This window comes from Meles meles, chromosome 11, assembly GCF_922984935.1.
Source record: "Meles meles chromosome 11, mMelMel3.1 paternal haplotype, whole genome shotgun sequence".
Classification (NCBI taxonomy): Eukaryota; Metazoa; Chordata; class Mammalia; order Carnivora; family Mustelidae; genus Meles; species Meles meles.
The window spans coordinates 9,871,233-9,886,994 of NC_060076.1; the positions used below are offsets into that span (position 1 = coordinate 9,871,233).

At 38.5% G+C, this 15,762-nt stretch overlaps 1 protein-coding gene across 4 annotated transcripts in view; it reads left to right on the top strand.

The window, feature by feature from the left end:
- SCAI (suppressor of cancer cell invasion) overlaps positions 1 to 15,762 on the top strand; it is a 136,034-nt gene that overhangs the window by 83,233 nt on the left and 37,039 nt on the right. For all 4 annotated transcript variants that reach the window (XM_046023536.1, XM_046023537.1, XM_046023539.1 and 1 more), the window contains 8 exons: positions 215 to 313; positions 6,999 to 7,095; positions 8,500 to 8,598; positions 8,725 to 8,877; positions 11,408 to 11,509; positions 11,757 to 11,858; positions 12,569 to 12,647; positions 14,464 to 14,563. In XM_046023536.1, the coding sequence (XP_045879492.1) occupies positions 215 to 313; positions 6,999 to 7,095; positions 8,500 to 8,598; positions 8,725 to 8,877; positions 11,408 to 11,509; positions 11,757 to 11,858; positions 12,569 to 12,647; positions 14,464 to 14,563 (831 nt within the window). The remainder of the gene's footprint in view (positions 1 to 214; positions 314 to 6,998; positions 7,096 to 8,499; positions 8,599 to 8,724; positions 8,878 to 11,407; positions 11,510 to 11,756; positions 11,859 to 12,568; positions 12,648 to 14,463; positions 14,564 to 15,762) is intronic.

The window sequence follows — 15,762 nt, forward strand, 5'->3', positions numbered from 1 at the left end:
AGGCATGGGAGCAGTGGGGAGGTATTTTTTTTTTTTTAACCTTGTCGTTATTTTTATCCACTGTAAGAGTGTTAAGATTATTGCTTTGCTGATTGCAAATTTAGGATAGTCCTTCCTATACCCTCGTGTAGAGGAATAGAGGAAGAATAAAACAAGTATTCATCATGAAGATTTTGAGACACTGTCAAATTTAAGGATTTTTTTTCCCTCATAGCCTACGCACATCTGAGACCAGCTATCTGAATGAAGCTTTCTCCTTCTATTCTGCAATCAGACAGAGATCATATTATTCTCAAGTCAATAAAGAGGACAGGTATGCACCTACTATGTTTTTAGAAAGGAGATAAAACGCTCAGAATTTTTAGCCTGTGTGGAAATTATGCAAAGAAGCACACATTTGTTTATAACTTTTATTAATTTAAATGGACTTTATTGACCACCTTACAATATATTAGGCCTTCTTAAGCGTACAGACCTATGTTACCTAAAAGCAATAAATGTCATAGATGTTAACAGATGTCCTGGTACCTGGGAGGAATCAGAGCATGAAGGTGGGGTTGATTATTTCTTACTGAGAGACTGGAGACCCACAAAGTGTCATAGAAATGAAACAATTCCGGGCACCTGAGTGGCTCAGTGGGTTGAGGCCTCTGCCTTCGGTTCAGGTCATGATCCCAGGGTCCTGGGATCGAGCCCCGCATCCGGCTCCCTGCTCACTGGAGAGCCTGCTTCCCCCTCTCACTCTCTGCCTGCCTGTCTGCCTACTTGTGATCTTTGTCTATCAACTAAATAAATAAAATCTTTAAAAAGAAAGAAAGAAAGAAAGAAAGAAATGAAACAATTCCAAAGTGAGGCTTAGCGGATAGCCTTTAATAGCCCTGTATAATTTGAATTCATATACATTCAAAAGCCTGCTGACAGCTGTGCGTGGGATTGGAGAAAAGGCCCCTAAAGCTGTTTACATTGTCTTGTATAAACTGGATATGTTACAGTGGTGTAGCTCCACTGTAAGAAAAAAAAATCACAGGGAATTTATTCATTCCCAACGGTAATCTGTTGAGCCACGTGTTTTGTATTTGGCAGTGTGGTGTAGGTGCTTGGGTGGGAGAAGAAAAAAGAAAAGAAGAAGGTTTACAGGTGTTCTCTTTTCCTTTCAGAGGATTATCTTCTTATGGAAGTTACAGACATATTTGGGGTACAGGTAGACTGTGATATTATTAATTCCAGGGGAAGACATAATTGCTGAAGGAATCAGGGTTCTGCAGGAGAATCCTGTTACTAGTATTCCAGGAATTGTTGGAAGAGAAAGCTTGGGCATAGAAGATCTGAGTGTTCTCTCTACTGCCGGCAGCAGAGCTCACAGTTGCTATATAGTGAAAAGATTATATTCTCTTACCAGTAGACAAGAACATAATTTTGACATATTTTTCTAGAGAACACTTTATGGTTGGCTCTCATAAGCTTTCTGGCTAAACAGCAGTATTTTTTGGAAAGCCCCACTCCTGTAAATCCCCTTCATTCCCTAGCAGATCTTGTTCAGGCTTGTGCAAAAGAGTTTGCTTGATACAAGGAAGGCATGCAGTTGCTGGATTCTCCGTTTTCCCCCGAAGTCATCACTATGCTTCGTTCTTCCATCAAAAGTTCCATCAGTTACCTACCTCTCCTTCAGATTTTCTCATGGTTTACCTCACCTATTTTCACTACAGATATATTTCCTCAGAACCCCCCCCATTTTTTATTCATAGTGTGCAATTTCAATTCTTGGTGAGATAAATTTTATTTCCAAAAATATGCAAAGGGGCTATGTAATTAATATCTTTTCAGTATGAAAATACATATAAGGAAAGAACCTTTTTTTTTTAAAGATTTTATTTATTCGTTAGAGAGAGAGAGACAGACAGCAGGAGCAGGGGGAGGCGCAGAGAGAGAAGGAGGTGCAAGCTCCCTGATGAGCAGGAACCCTGTGCAGGGCTGGATCCCAGGACCTGGAGATCATGACCTGAGCCAAAGGCAGACGTTTAACCAACTGAGCCACCTAGGCGCCCCAAGGAAAGAACCATTTTAAGCAATAATGAAATACCTTGTATGATTCGCTCTTCTGCATTTTCTAATTCGCTCAAAGGGAAATTGGCCTTAGGCCCTTTGGTTTAAAACCCAACAGTTTCCTTTATTAAATCCTTTTCTATCCTAATAACAAATACCCCATATGAATGATTTTCCTGTGCTGCCTCCTAGAGCAAGGCAGATGAACAGAGGTAGGATTATTTATTTATTTATTTGAGGTAGGATTATTTATAACCAGTATGACAGATCTCTCGCCTGAGGCCACTAAATTAGAATGAAAGGACAATACATTATACAAAATCTTGACCTTGTTCCCTGTACCTTAGGAAGGATGATTGTTGGTACGTTGTTTCTCAGTTCATACAGGGCAGGAAGACACCCAAGGTCGCTTGCTAATAGGTACTAAAATGAACAGCTGATTTAGCATAATACCCTCTAGTTCCATCCATGTCTTTGCAAATGGCAAGATTTCGTTCTTTTTTTGATGGCTGGGTTATATTCCATTGTATTAATAAAAGAAGATGAAAACTGAGAGGGAGGCAAACCATAAGAGACTCTTAAGTCTAGGAAATAAACTGAGGGTTGCTGGGCGTTAGGAAGACACTTGATACAAGGAGCACTGGTGTTACATGCAACTCATGAATCACTAAGTTCTACCCCGGAAGTTAATAATACAGTACCTGTTAACTAAATTGAATTTAAATAAAAAATAAAATAAAATGAACAGCTGGTTGATTAAAACTAAGTAAGAGAGTTTTGCACAATTTCGCAGTTCCTTTAAAAGCAAAAATCTCTCCTCAAAGGGGCAAGTTCTCCCTGCATTGTCTCAGTGCCTAAGGACTGTGTTAGAGCCAGAAGGAATGGTACATTCCAGCGATCACCAAGAGCGACACGTACACAGCTCTGAAAATGTCTCGTTCCATTTGAAATGAAATGGAATGTCTCATTCCATCATCATCGTGTTTAGTAGGGGAGATGTTACTGCATAATCATTTGCCCTGGGAGCCACTGACCCTGACTCTGTAAATGGCTGAGGCTGACCTGGTCAGAGTTCAATGTGGAGAGGATGAAGTTTCTGAGTACCCAGAGGTTGGGGCCATGTGGCACTCAGCCACCTGGGAAGACTGTTTCTCCAGCAAATGTATAGAGTCAGTGTCTTAGAAGTAGTGGGCCTGGCAGGCTGGACAAAGATGCGGTTCTGGAGTACCAGAAGAACTTTTTCAGGGGAATCATGATATCAGCTGTTGGGGGGGTGACATAATGGACTTTTTCCATCATGGGAACTGTGAATCTAATCTTGAGGACCTTGGCACCTTCTAGTAGTGGTGTGTGTAGGGAGGACTTGAAGTGGACCTTCCTACTGTGGTTCATGGGATATTTTCCTTCTGCAGTTTGATGTGTTTTCAGACAGTGGGGCTGTGGGCTGTTGAGGTTTTGGGGCCTGACTGGGGTAGCCTCTCGTGTGTATGAATGGATAGCCCTGACTTATTTATCTGCCCTCTGCTCAGTTCGACACAATGGTTTCCACAACAGAACACATCCATCTACTGCTGTGGTTCATGTAATACAGGGATGGCACGGCTGTTTTGGAACTGTCTGGTAGCTTAGGATCCTTTCTACATTTTTGAAGTGCAGTGAAAAAAAGAAAAGGTAGATACACTGTGAGCACCGTATGTGCCTACAAAGCCTAAAACATTTACTTTCTGGCCATTTGCAAAAATTTGCCAATGCCTGGTTCAATATGTGTTTGTGTAATCTGTGTTACATAATTGTGTGATATGATAAAAATCTACAGAACCTGTTTTATTTTTATCAAAAAATTAAAGGAATTGTCTTATTAATATTTTAGCTATGAATGAACATCATCCTCCTACAAATTTTCCTCCTGTTTTGAATTCCACTTTGATAATGTGGTAGGCTAAATAATAAAAAATAACTGTGTCCAAAATAACCTAGAGATGCTAAATAAACAGATCAACTGTCTTTTTTTTTTTTAAGGTTTCATTTATTTATTTATGTATTTATTAGAAAGACAGAGATAGTGAGCTAGAGCATGAGCAGGGAGAAGAGGGAGAAGCAGGCTCCCTACTGACCAGGGAGCCCCACATGGGGCTAGATCCCAGGACCCCAGGATCATGAACTGAACTGAAGGCAGATGCTTAACCCACTGAGCCACCCAGGTGCCCCTCAGCCATCCTTTTAAGTGGACAGTGTAGCTGTCAAGAAAGTAAGGGAAATCCTCAGGTCATTAACCCTATGACCAGTGCTGGGACAAGCTTGTAGGAGGGTGGTTAGTCCTGGTGATGTAAGAGAACGACTATGGATTTCTTTAGAAAGAGGAAAATTGAAACTGGAAGAAATGATTTACAAGGATTGGTAAGAAAAAAGTTATCCCTTTGTTTCCTAAAAAATCACAGACTTCATAAGACAGTGGTCATTGTATTAATGGCTAATTGAGGTTATTGATATAAAATGGGGCCAAATTCTGGACAACAATAACATGAAAGAAGAAAGTAAAGAACTAAAGCTTACCAATAACATCCATTTATTGTCCAGAAGCAGCTTAGAGTCAGTAAAGTTTGCTTATTAAAATATTAACAAAAATAGGGGCACCTGGGTGGCTCAGTGGGTTAAGCCTCTGCCTTCAGCTCAGGTCATGATCTCAGGAACCTGGGATTGAGCCCTGCATCAGGTTCTCTGCTCAGCAGGGAGCCTGCTTCCCCCTCTCTCTCTCTGCCTAGCTTGTTGCCTACTTGTGATCTCTCTTTCTCTGTCAAATAAATATTTTTTTTTTAAATTTAGAAAATAAAAAAATTAACAAAAATATTTTAAAGAATATAAAGAAAATGTATAACTTCAAAACTGGCAGAGAGGAGGAAAGTGAAAAATAAAATTATGATGTATGATCTTTACAATAAAATGTAGGAAAGGAATACACACTAAAATAAAGTATAATTAGCACAAAAAACTAAAGTAGAAATATGTACAAGTACGTTGGTAATCATAGTAAATGAAAGTGGTCTAAACTTCCTAATAGAAGTCAGAGATTATCAGTATGCCTTTTAAAGGAAAATCCAATAATATAGTGTTTATAAGAGATCCTCCAAAGATAACAAGGTACAGAAAAAGATAAAATAGATAGCAGAGGGAGGAAATGCCACTATATATATATTTTTTTTTAATAAAGATTTTTATTTATTTGACAGACAGAGATCACAGGTAGGTAGAGAGGCATGAGAGGTAGAGAGGAGGAAGCAGGCTCCCCGCCGAGCAGAGACCCCGATGTGGGGCTCGGTCCCAGGACCCTGGGATCGTGACCTGAGCCGAAGGCAGAGGCTTTAACCCTCTGAGCCACCCAGGTGCCCCCAAAATGCCACTATATTTAAGGCAGGGAGCATTATTAAAGATAGAGGTTTACTTCATACTGGTACAAGGAACAACTCAAAAAAAAAATTCTAAACTTGTATATGCCCAATAGTGTAATATTATAATAAAGCAAAAAGTGGCATAAATTGATAAATGATCCATATACAAGAAGATTTTTCGTATGCCATATTTAATCATTTATCAAGAAAACCAAAAACTGAGGTTTGAATAACATAATTAAAAACTTGTTCTAATGTGCTTAAAACTGCCAACAATACGCAAATGCTCATAATTTTCAAGCTTAAATGAAACTTTTTGAAATTGACTTAAACCTGACGTAAAACACGTTTCAATGATTTTCCAAGTGTAGGATGTCTAACCATGGGCCAGTTCCATTAAAAATTAAGAATGACAACATAATTTTTAAAAAATCAATAAATATTTCAATTAGTAGACACCTTTCTAAATAACTCATGGGTCAAAGAGGAATTTTTACAAATTTTATCATGGAAAATGTCCAGCATATACAAAATATGCTGTTGTAAGATTATTATAATTGTAACGGAGGTTGTGGAAATCGGAAATACCAAGTTTGAATCTATAAGGGATGGGTATAAAGGGTCAGGTGTGAAGAGGTACAATATTGATGGTAAATAGCCTTTGATCATTTACTCGTAGCAACCACTAAAAGAATAGTAAGGAAAGAGGTTTAAGTAGGAAACTGACAGAGGACATAAAATAGAACACAAAATATATTGGATGAACTGGAAAGAAAGCAAGAAAGGAGCACTAGAAAACAAATGCAGGACGGGCAAATAGAAAACAGACAGCCCAGTGGGAGATGCAAACCCAGCCAAAGTAACAGATAAAATGTAAACGGTCCAACTTCCTGAGTCTGTGAGGCAGAGATTGTCTGCATAAAAAAAGCTAGCTAAATGTCGTCTGCAAAATACTGGTTAACGTGAAAAGACACAGTACTTGAAAGGCGAGGATACAAGAAGATATGGCGTACAAGCAGTAAGCATAAGAAAACTGGGTTTGATTATATTAATACCAGAAAATAAGATTTCAAAACTGAAAATGTTCTTCCTGGAACTCTTTTCACCTCATATTTTCCTGCGGTTGTCTTCTTCTACCACAACATCCCTCTCGCTAGGAACCCTCCTCTGTGGGCTCAGATAGCATCCTTTAGTCCTCCCGTGGTTGTATTTATTCTGTCCTTGTGTTTATCTGTCCACTACGTTGTAGGTAGCTTCCTGTCTCTGAGATGTGTGAAGAGGGGACCGTGTCTATAGTTGTTCGTTTTAATCATTCTTCTAGCAGAGTGCCTGAGGCATCTAAGTTCCCCATGGGTATTTGTTCAATGAATGAATATATGAATGAACGTAATGAATCTATGAGTAAGAAACGTGTTTAAATGCGACTTGCGACTATAGGTTATGTGCAGAAATAGTTGTAACTGCAAAATAATATCTAAGAGTTTAAAAGCTGCCAGAGAGCTGGAAAAATCAAAGAGCATGTCTTCTTTTTTGAGTCTAATGAGTTAACTTCCTCTTTCTCTGCCGTAGACCTGAGTTGGTAGTTAAGAAGCTACGATATTACGCAAGGTTTATTGTAGTTTGTCTTCTGCTCAACAAAATGGATGTTGTGAAGGATTTGGTGAAGGTAAGTGTGCTTTAAAATTGTTAAAATCCTAGACTGTAATTGTGTATGGATAATTTTGTTTCTCAAAAATAGACTCAGGATAAAAAATAATTTTGATATATGTAAGTCATTACAGCATTCAAAGTATAGTAGCTTTGGACAAGGGCCGTGCTAAAAGGATTTTCCTGCTCTCTCCATATTTCTGATACACACTAGCCAGAGACATTTCTCTTAATTCCTTGCTTTTGTCCCTTAAGCATGTTTTACATTTCACAATGGATGGTCGAGAAATGCAAACCAAAGGTAAAATACTTGGTTTAAGAGAAAATAATTGAAAGGTTAAGTCAAGAATAAGCATATAATGTGTTACAAAGGTATTGTGAATGAGTTTTGGTCTTCCCATCCTTTTGCTCTGTCTGCCTCACTCTCCTTCATTAGCTGAGGTAATTTGGAGGTGACCGCACCCGGAATTCACTCCATATCTGTAGTTACTGCACACCCCATTCTGGTTGCGTTCTGTATTCAGTCCTCCCAGTGGTGTGCTTCCTAATTTTTGGTACTCAACTAGAACATACTAGTTTTTTGTGGGTTTTGTGTGTGTGTGTATGCGTTTTATTTGAACGAGAGAGAGAGAGAGAGAGAAAGAGTACAAGTAGGGGAAGGGGCAGAAGGATAGGGACCTGAGCAGGAACCCCCACCTCCACATTCAGGGCTCGATCCCAGGACCTGAAGGTCATGACCTGAGTCAAAGGCAGACGCTTAACCAATTGAGCCACCCAGGCGCCCCAGAACATGCTAGTTTTGCCAGGTCCTTCTCTGTCTTCTTCCATCTCTAGTTGCTAATAAGACTCTTCCCAAAAGACACTATGATATAAATCCAGTGAAAATCATCTAGACAGTCTTCATTTTTTCCCAACTATTAAAAATTGGGGGTTTTACCTCTAAGAATGTCCTTTTAATAAATTAAGTGCTGACGCAGCAGTGATTAAATATGAGTTACTCTGGATCTCTATGAAGATCTTACTGGTGTGTATTATTCTGGAATCTTAAAACAAAATTAAAGCAGTTTTCTTTGTTTTTGGTTATAATTGGGACTATATGTTGATAATAATCAAGCTTCTTAACTATATCAATTTCTGTGAAGAATATGGTATAATATAGCAACCTGTTTTTTTTTAAAGATTTTATTTTATTTAACAGACAGAGATCACAAGTAGGCAGAGAGGCAGGCAGAGAGAGAGAGGAGGAAGCAGGCTCCCTGCTGAGCGGAGAGCCGGATGCGGGGCTCGATCCCAGGACCCTGGAATCATGACCTGAGCCGAAGGCAGAGGCTTTAACCCACTGAGCCACCCAGGCGCCCCTAGCAACCTCTTTTTATGTGTATTTTTCCTGTAATAATTTTTCTTTGTAATATTTTAAAATTAGGAATTGTCAGATGAAATTGAAGACTATACTCACCGCTTTAATACCGAAGATCAAGTGGAATGGAACCTGGTGCTTCAAGAAGTAGCAGCTTTCATTGAGGTCAGCTTTTGACAAGGATGATTGTCTAATCATGGACAATATGCATTTTTATTGTGTGTATATATCACACAATGTGTATTGACATTTTCTCTTGTCCATCAACTACTTACTGCTTTTTTTCTCCAGGCGGACCCAGTGATGGTACTGAATGATGACAATACCATTGTTATCACATCTAATCGCCTCGCTGAAACAGGAGCCCCGTTGCTGGAACAGGGCATGATTGTGGGACAGTTGTCTCTGGCTGACGCACTCATTATTGGAAATTGCAATAACCAGGTAAAGAATGGTGAAGGAATTATACTAAAAATTCACTTCAAAAAATAATGGTTTCCTATTATTATGAATTATAGATTATTATTACACAATGACTATTTCCTTGTAAATATCCTAAATCCATTTGTGAGGAAATGGTTAATTCAATTATGCCATGTCCGTATGGACTGTATTACAGACATTTACAGGTTTAGAATTTTTAATTGCAGAGGTAGATACACTCATGATATGGTAAGTGAAAATAAACTTGGAATAGAGCTGTGTAAACGGAATTATTTCATGTATGTTAAAATGTCGGTATGCATATATGTACAGGCAAAAAGACTAGGAGGAAATTTACCAATATCCTAAAAGGTTTATTTCTGGGTAACAGAGTGATAGGTGATTTATTTTCTGCTGTTTTAAAGCTTAACTTTATTTAAAAATTTCTTAAATATTTATTTATTAATTTTGAGAGAGAGAGTATGTGTGAGCAAGCAGGAGGGGCAGAGAGAGAGGAGAGAGAGAATCTCCAGCAGACTCCCCACTGAGTTCAGAGTCCCCACGCAGGGCTCGAGCCCACGACCCTGAAATCACAACCTGACCTGGAACCAAGAGTCAGACGTTTAACCAACTGAGCCTTCCAGGCACCCCTATTTTTTTCTTTATAACTTTCTGAATCCGTATATTACTTTTATAGTCAGGCAAAGGGAGGAAGAATTATTTTTAAGTATATTTATCACAGCCAATATAAAATATTTTTTCATGACAGAATAGTTCCATGAAGGTAAGGATTTGATGTATTAGAAATGTAAATTTACTTGAAATTATGGGATATCAGAAATGTGTCCAGTGAATACATTTTTCTGTATGCATTATTTACACAAGTTTAAATAGTGGATCCTTCCCACACACCTTTCATTTTTGTTATTGGTAACTTTTTCTAGTATATCTCCAATTTTGGCTTTAAAAGCTATTAATTTACAGGATGCTTGGGTGGCTCAGTTGTTTAAGCGGCCATCTTCAGCTCAAGTCATGATCCCGGGGTCCTGGATCGAGTCCCTTATCGGGTTCCCTGCTCAGCAGAGAGTCTGCTTCTCCCTCTGCCTGCTCTGCCTCCTGCTCCTCCTGCTTATGCTCTCTGTCTCTGACAAATAAATAAAATCTTTTTTTAAAAAGCAATTAATTTGCAAATTTAATTTAAATTTAAAAATTGCTTGTTTATGGTCAGAAGACATTAACAGTGTCTCTAGTAGTGACATACAGATGGCCAACAGACACATGAAAAGATGCTCAACATCACTCATCATCAAGGAAATGTAAATCAAAACCAAAATGAGATATCCCTCCCTTCACATCAGTCAGAATGGCTAAAATAAAAAAACTCAAGAATCAACAAATGTTGGCAAGGATGTAGAGAAAAAGGAACCCTCTTGCACTGTGGGTGGGAATGCAAACTGGTGCAGCCACTGTGGAAAACAGTGTGGAAGTTCCTCAAAAAGTTAAAAATACAGAACTACCCTATGATCTAGTAATTGCACTGCTGGGTATTTACCTCAAAAATACAAAAACACATTCAAAGGGATACATGCACCCCTATGTTTGCTGTAGGATTATTTCTAGCCAAACCGTAGAAGCAGTCCAAGTGTGCCTTGATAGATGAATGGATAAAGAAGAGGTTCTCTCTCTCTCTCTCTCTCTGTGTGTGTGTGTGTGTGTGTGTATCTGTATAATGGAGTATTATTCAGCCTTAAAAAGCAATGAAATCTTGCCATTTGCAACAACATGGGTTGAGCTAGAGAGTATAATGCTAATAAGCAAAGTAGGTCAGAGAAGGACAAATACCATAGGATTCCACTTATATGTAGAATTTAAGTAACAAAACAAATGAGCGGAGGGAAAAGAGAGACAGACAAACCAAGAAACAGACTCTTAACTATAGAGAAGAACTGATGGTTACCCGCGCAGAGACAGGTGGGAGGGCGGGTGACATATTTGATAGGGATGAAAGAGCACACTTAGCACTTAGCATGATTTAAAAAAAGAAAGTTTTTTAAAACAACACATTGCCTCCCTGAAGTTCTGTAGAAGTTTTATTCAAAACAGAGATGGCTGCACCCTTAACCATCATATAGAGCCAAAATGTATTGACGAGGTTTTGAAATATGGGCCATAGCCATTTTCTAGCAGGCTGTTTTGCCAAAAGTTAGCATGTTTTGAAGGACCTAATGTAGGTCTTTTTGTTTAGATGACTACTTTTCCTGTTTCTGAAATTACCTGAGGAAGTTGCTGGATTGACAGAAATATAAATAAATGGAGAGATACGTGGTAATGCAAATAAAGAAAATGTTAACGGTATAGGATCTAGATGATGCGCTCTGGGTATTACTGTACAATTCTTTTAGTTTTCTGTCTTTGGAAATGTTTTATAATAATACACTGGGGAATAAAATTACCCAGTAGCATTAAGTGTGCATGAATGTCAGGGGTACTATGATGGTCAGAGGCTTCTGGGTCTGTGTTACATTCATGGTCAGGTTTGTTTTCCTTACAGGTTAAGTTTAGTGAACTAACTGTGGACATGTTCCGGATGTTGCAAGCCCTGGAAAGGGAGCCAATGAACTTAGCCTCCCAGATGAATAAACCAGGAATGCAGGTGATCTTCTCTCTACATTTGCAATATTGGTAACACTGTTTCTGCCTCTGCTCCTCAGGGAATGCTGTTACTCAAAAAACTGTGTATGTAAATAAAGAATTCTCTTGAGATACAGGAGAGATAAGAACAATAATAGTAACGTGGAGTTAAAAAAAAAAGCTATTTGTTGAAGAGGATCATAAAAAAAAGGCATTGATAATTCATCAGTCAAATACAGCTTGTATGTGTTTTCTGTGTGTAAATATAGGAATCGGCTGATAAGCCTACCAGACGAGAAAACCCCCACAAGTATCTGCTCTACAAACCAACCTTCAGTCAACTATACACATTCTTAGCAGCATCTTTTAAGGTACATATGATCCAATACTCTTTACTATATGAGAAAAGTGTGCCCTAAGTAGAATCTGAGAGTCACTCTTTTCTTTGAATCTTTGAGTCCAGAATTTTGATGAAATATGAAATTGAAAACTGCATTCAGAATATCTGATCACATCTATTTTGCAACAGAAATCGCTTATGATGTTATGATTCTTCCTTACCATTAATTAACGAGAATACTGACTAATCATCATTCTCCTTTCTCCAGGTTTTATTACTAAAGTACTTTGGGCATAATGGTCAGATTGCACAGGCATGTTGTGTGTTCAGGGAGCTCTGGGGAGCATTGTGGCCAACTGAAGGTCTGAAAGAACTGTGAGAAGTAGGGGATTCCTACCCGCGCTCATGTAGAGAACACCATGGGCAGGAGTTGGTCTTTTAGACCTATGGCCAGGATCCTTACTTCTCCATTTCAAGGTTTGCAGAGAACATTCTCTAAATGACGAGGTTTTCGAGGCAGAGAATGAATTCAAAACGTCAGGCAATATTAATAGATTACAGATTTGTAATGATTCTTTGTTGCCTGAGCCATTATGAGTTGGAACCTGCAAGAGTGGTTGAACTCCCGGAGAAGATGGCATTACATTGAATTAGGTTCTTATTGTCCCTTTAACTTGAAAATGTCAGAATGTTAAATGAAACCCTTTGTTGTTTGGTGTATGTGATTTTCTTTAATTGCAGGAGCTGCCCGCCAATAGTGTGCTTCTGATTTACCTGTCAGCCACTGGCGTCTTCCCCACAGGTCGTGCTGATAGTGAAGGTACAATAAAGGAATGCTCCCTGTTGCGAGCAGGGCTTGAATTCTCTTTATTTTCTACAAGACGATGGCCCGTAGCCCACAGACCATCCCAAGCTTTCCAGAGAGGCTTCCAGATTTGAAACCTGGTCCCTCTGTTGAATTGGTAGTCCCTGTCTACTTTATTTAAGTTGCAATATTATACTTTGATGTCCACAGGTCACCAGCAAATTCCTCTACTAAATGCATGCCTCACTATCAAGTTTGCCAAAGGCACATATATATTTAAATACATGTGGAATAACCAGGCCTCCTGTTCTACTTCACATCACTGAGTTTTTCTGGGCCTTTAGGGCAAAGGGGAATCTGGTCAGTGGCTTCACTGTGGCTAAAAGTCTTGGTAGAAATTAATGCACTTTTGTAACTGTGAAAGTTCAAGTCCTTGTCATGATTTTGTTTTCTGTCCTTTTTTTGGTTTTTATGGATTCAACCTGAAGAATATTGGGATGCTGTTTCAGAATCAAAACTTAAAACTATCCAGAATATATAAGTCCAAAATATAAGAAATTGATCAGAATAGATGAGTAACATGGATGTAAATTAGAAAATTAAGTCTTTGGACAAAAAAAGTTTTTTTCTTAACGTTCTTAACATTTTCCTCTTCATCTGTTTGTTGAAATTTGCATTCCTTTATACAATGCATGTCCCTGCCATCTTCCTTGCATGACTTAATAGGTCCTCTTAAAGTGTTAAAATGAAAAAGAAGCAAAATGAATCTCAGAGTCTTTTCACTGCAGTGATTCTTAAGGAACAAAATGTAACAGTGTTAAAAGTGACACGATCATAAATTGCTTTAAATTTTTTGGTAATGAAGTCAGTAATTTTATTTGTAAATAATTATTTCCTTGTTTTTAAACATGTACTGCTGAATCTGCGCCCCCATTTTGACATACTGATCTCTTACTTTACTTTTTCAAAGTATAATAGGTACTAACTAAATGGCCCGAGATGATTCCTAACATCCCACAGTTGCAGTTCCATTTAAAATTATTTATTTATTTGACAGAGAGAGATCACAAGTAGATAGAGAGGCAGGCAGAGAGAGAGAGAGAGGGAAGCAGGCTCCCCGCCGAGCAGAGAGCCCGACGCGGGACTCGATCCCAGGACCCCGAGATCATGACCTGAGCCGAAGGCAGCGGCTCAACCCACTGAGCCACCCAGGCGCCCCTGCAGTTCCATTTAGATAAGAGTTCAGCTAAGCAAAGTGACCAGTAGAAAGGCTGACTTCAAAACCGGAAGTGCAGTGCTGACATAATAGTGACGAGAACAGATTTTTTCACACCCTGAAATTGGTCATTTCTTTTCTAAAAATGAAATTTTTGCAATGAGAATTTTCAAGTCCCTCTCAAAATTTTCCCTGAATTTTATAATTAGTGGCTCACTTAGAATTATATTTAAGAAATGATTAGAACTTAATTCTGCTACTTTCTTTCTTAGATAATTTGATTGAATTTGAGATATAATTTTGCTTGAAATGTAAAGATCATTTTGAACATTCCATATCTCCATCCCTTTTACTACCCAGAAAAATGGGGTGCAGTAGATTCTTGTCTTGTTTCTCATTTTATTCTGTTTGAAGAACTGATGAATAATTAAATGATTGTTTAAAATGTTGAAACAGGCAACATGCTGAAATCATTTAAATACTGCATTAAACTAGAATGTTAAATTTTAAAGTGGTTAAAATGTTTTGTAATTGTCTTCCATTTGTATCAGTAAGAGATTCATACAAGCGTCATTCTTCAACTGAAGTCTAGGATTCTTCCCTTTGTTTTTATAGGTCCTTATGATTTTGGAGGGGTACTTACTAATAGTAACCGAGATATTATAAATGGAGATGCCATTCACAAACGAAATCAGTCCCACAAGGAAATGCACTGGTATGTATTCTGGTGTCTCTCCCTGTTGTAAAAATTATAGTTCTGTCTTAGAAAATACTAAGTAAATTGGGGAGTTTTTTCTAGTACTGGAAATACTCCCTCAGACTACTATTAAGAATACTTATTTGGGTTCCAGCAATATTTCAGGCTCTGACTGTCCTAGGAAATTAGAATTTTTGGCTGACATTCATTTTTAAAAGTTTCATTGAGGGGGCGCCTGGGTGGCTCAGTGGGTTAAAGCCTCTGCCTTCAGCTCAGGTCATGATCCCAGGGTCCTGGGATCGAGCCCCGCATCGGGCTCTCTGCTCAGCAGGGAGCCTGCTTCCCCCTCTCTCTCTGCCTGCCTCTCTGCCTGCTTGTGATCTCTGTCTGTCAAATAAATAAATAAATAATCTTAAAAAAAAAAAGGTTCATTGAGTATTACATGTCAGGTCCTGTTCAGTCATTGGGAACACATCAGTGAGCAGAATTACATTCAAGCTGGAAGAAACTGTACATGTATACATAAACAGTATGTACATAAATGGTATGTCAGGACATGATACATGTTAACATTAATACAAGCCTTTTTTTTTTAAGTTTATTTGAGAAAGAGAGTGAGCGAGAGAGAACTTGAGTGGGGGAGGGGTCAAGGGAAAGGGAGATGCAGACTCCCAGCTGAGCAGAGAACCCATGTCGGGGCTCGATCCCAGGATTCCAGGATCATGATCTGAGCCGAAGGCAGACCCTTAACCAACTGAGCCACCCAGGCGCCCCCAATACAAGCTTTTTAAAATAAGATTCTTCTGGTTTGATATAGTATAAATGAACTTACTTATATCATTTCAAGTAAATTTCATCCATGAAAGTTTGCTGTTTTTCCAAATACAGCACATTCATTGCTTGGGCCATTATTGGCTCTAGAATCTTCCAGCTGAGGGATAGCCGTCTGGTTATAAAGGAGACTAGACTTGGCTGAAACTGCATTTATAATAGCACTTTACAGAAAAATGTTAACTGTTCATATTAAAGAATGAGGAAAGGAGGGCAGAAAGGTAGGTGTTTCAAATTATGTGTATAATAGCTAACAGTCCTCCAAGTCATACATTGGTGCTGTCATTGACTTGGTCATAAATGATTTATATTTGAAAAACTTATATTTAAAACCTGTTGAGGTTTGATGATATTGCTCATTGACACATCATTTTACTTATATTTAC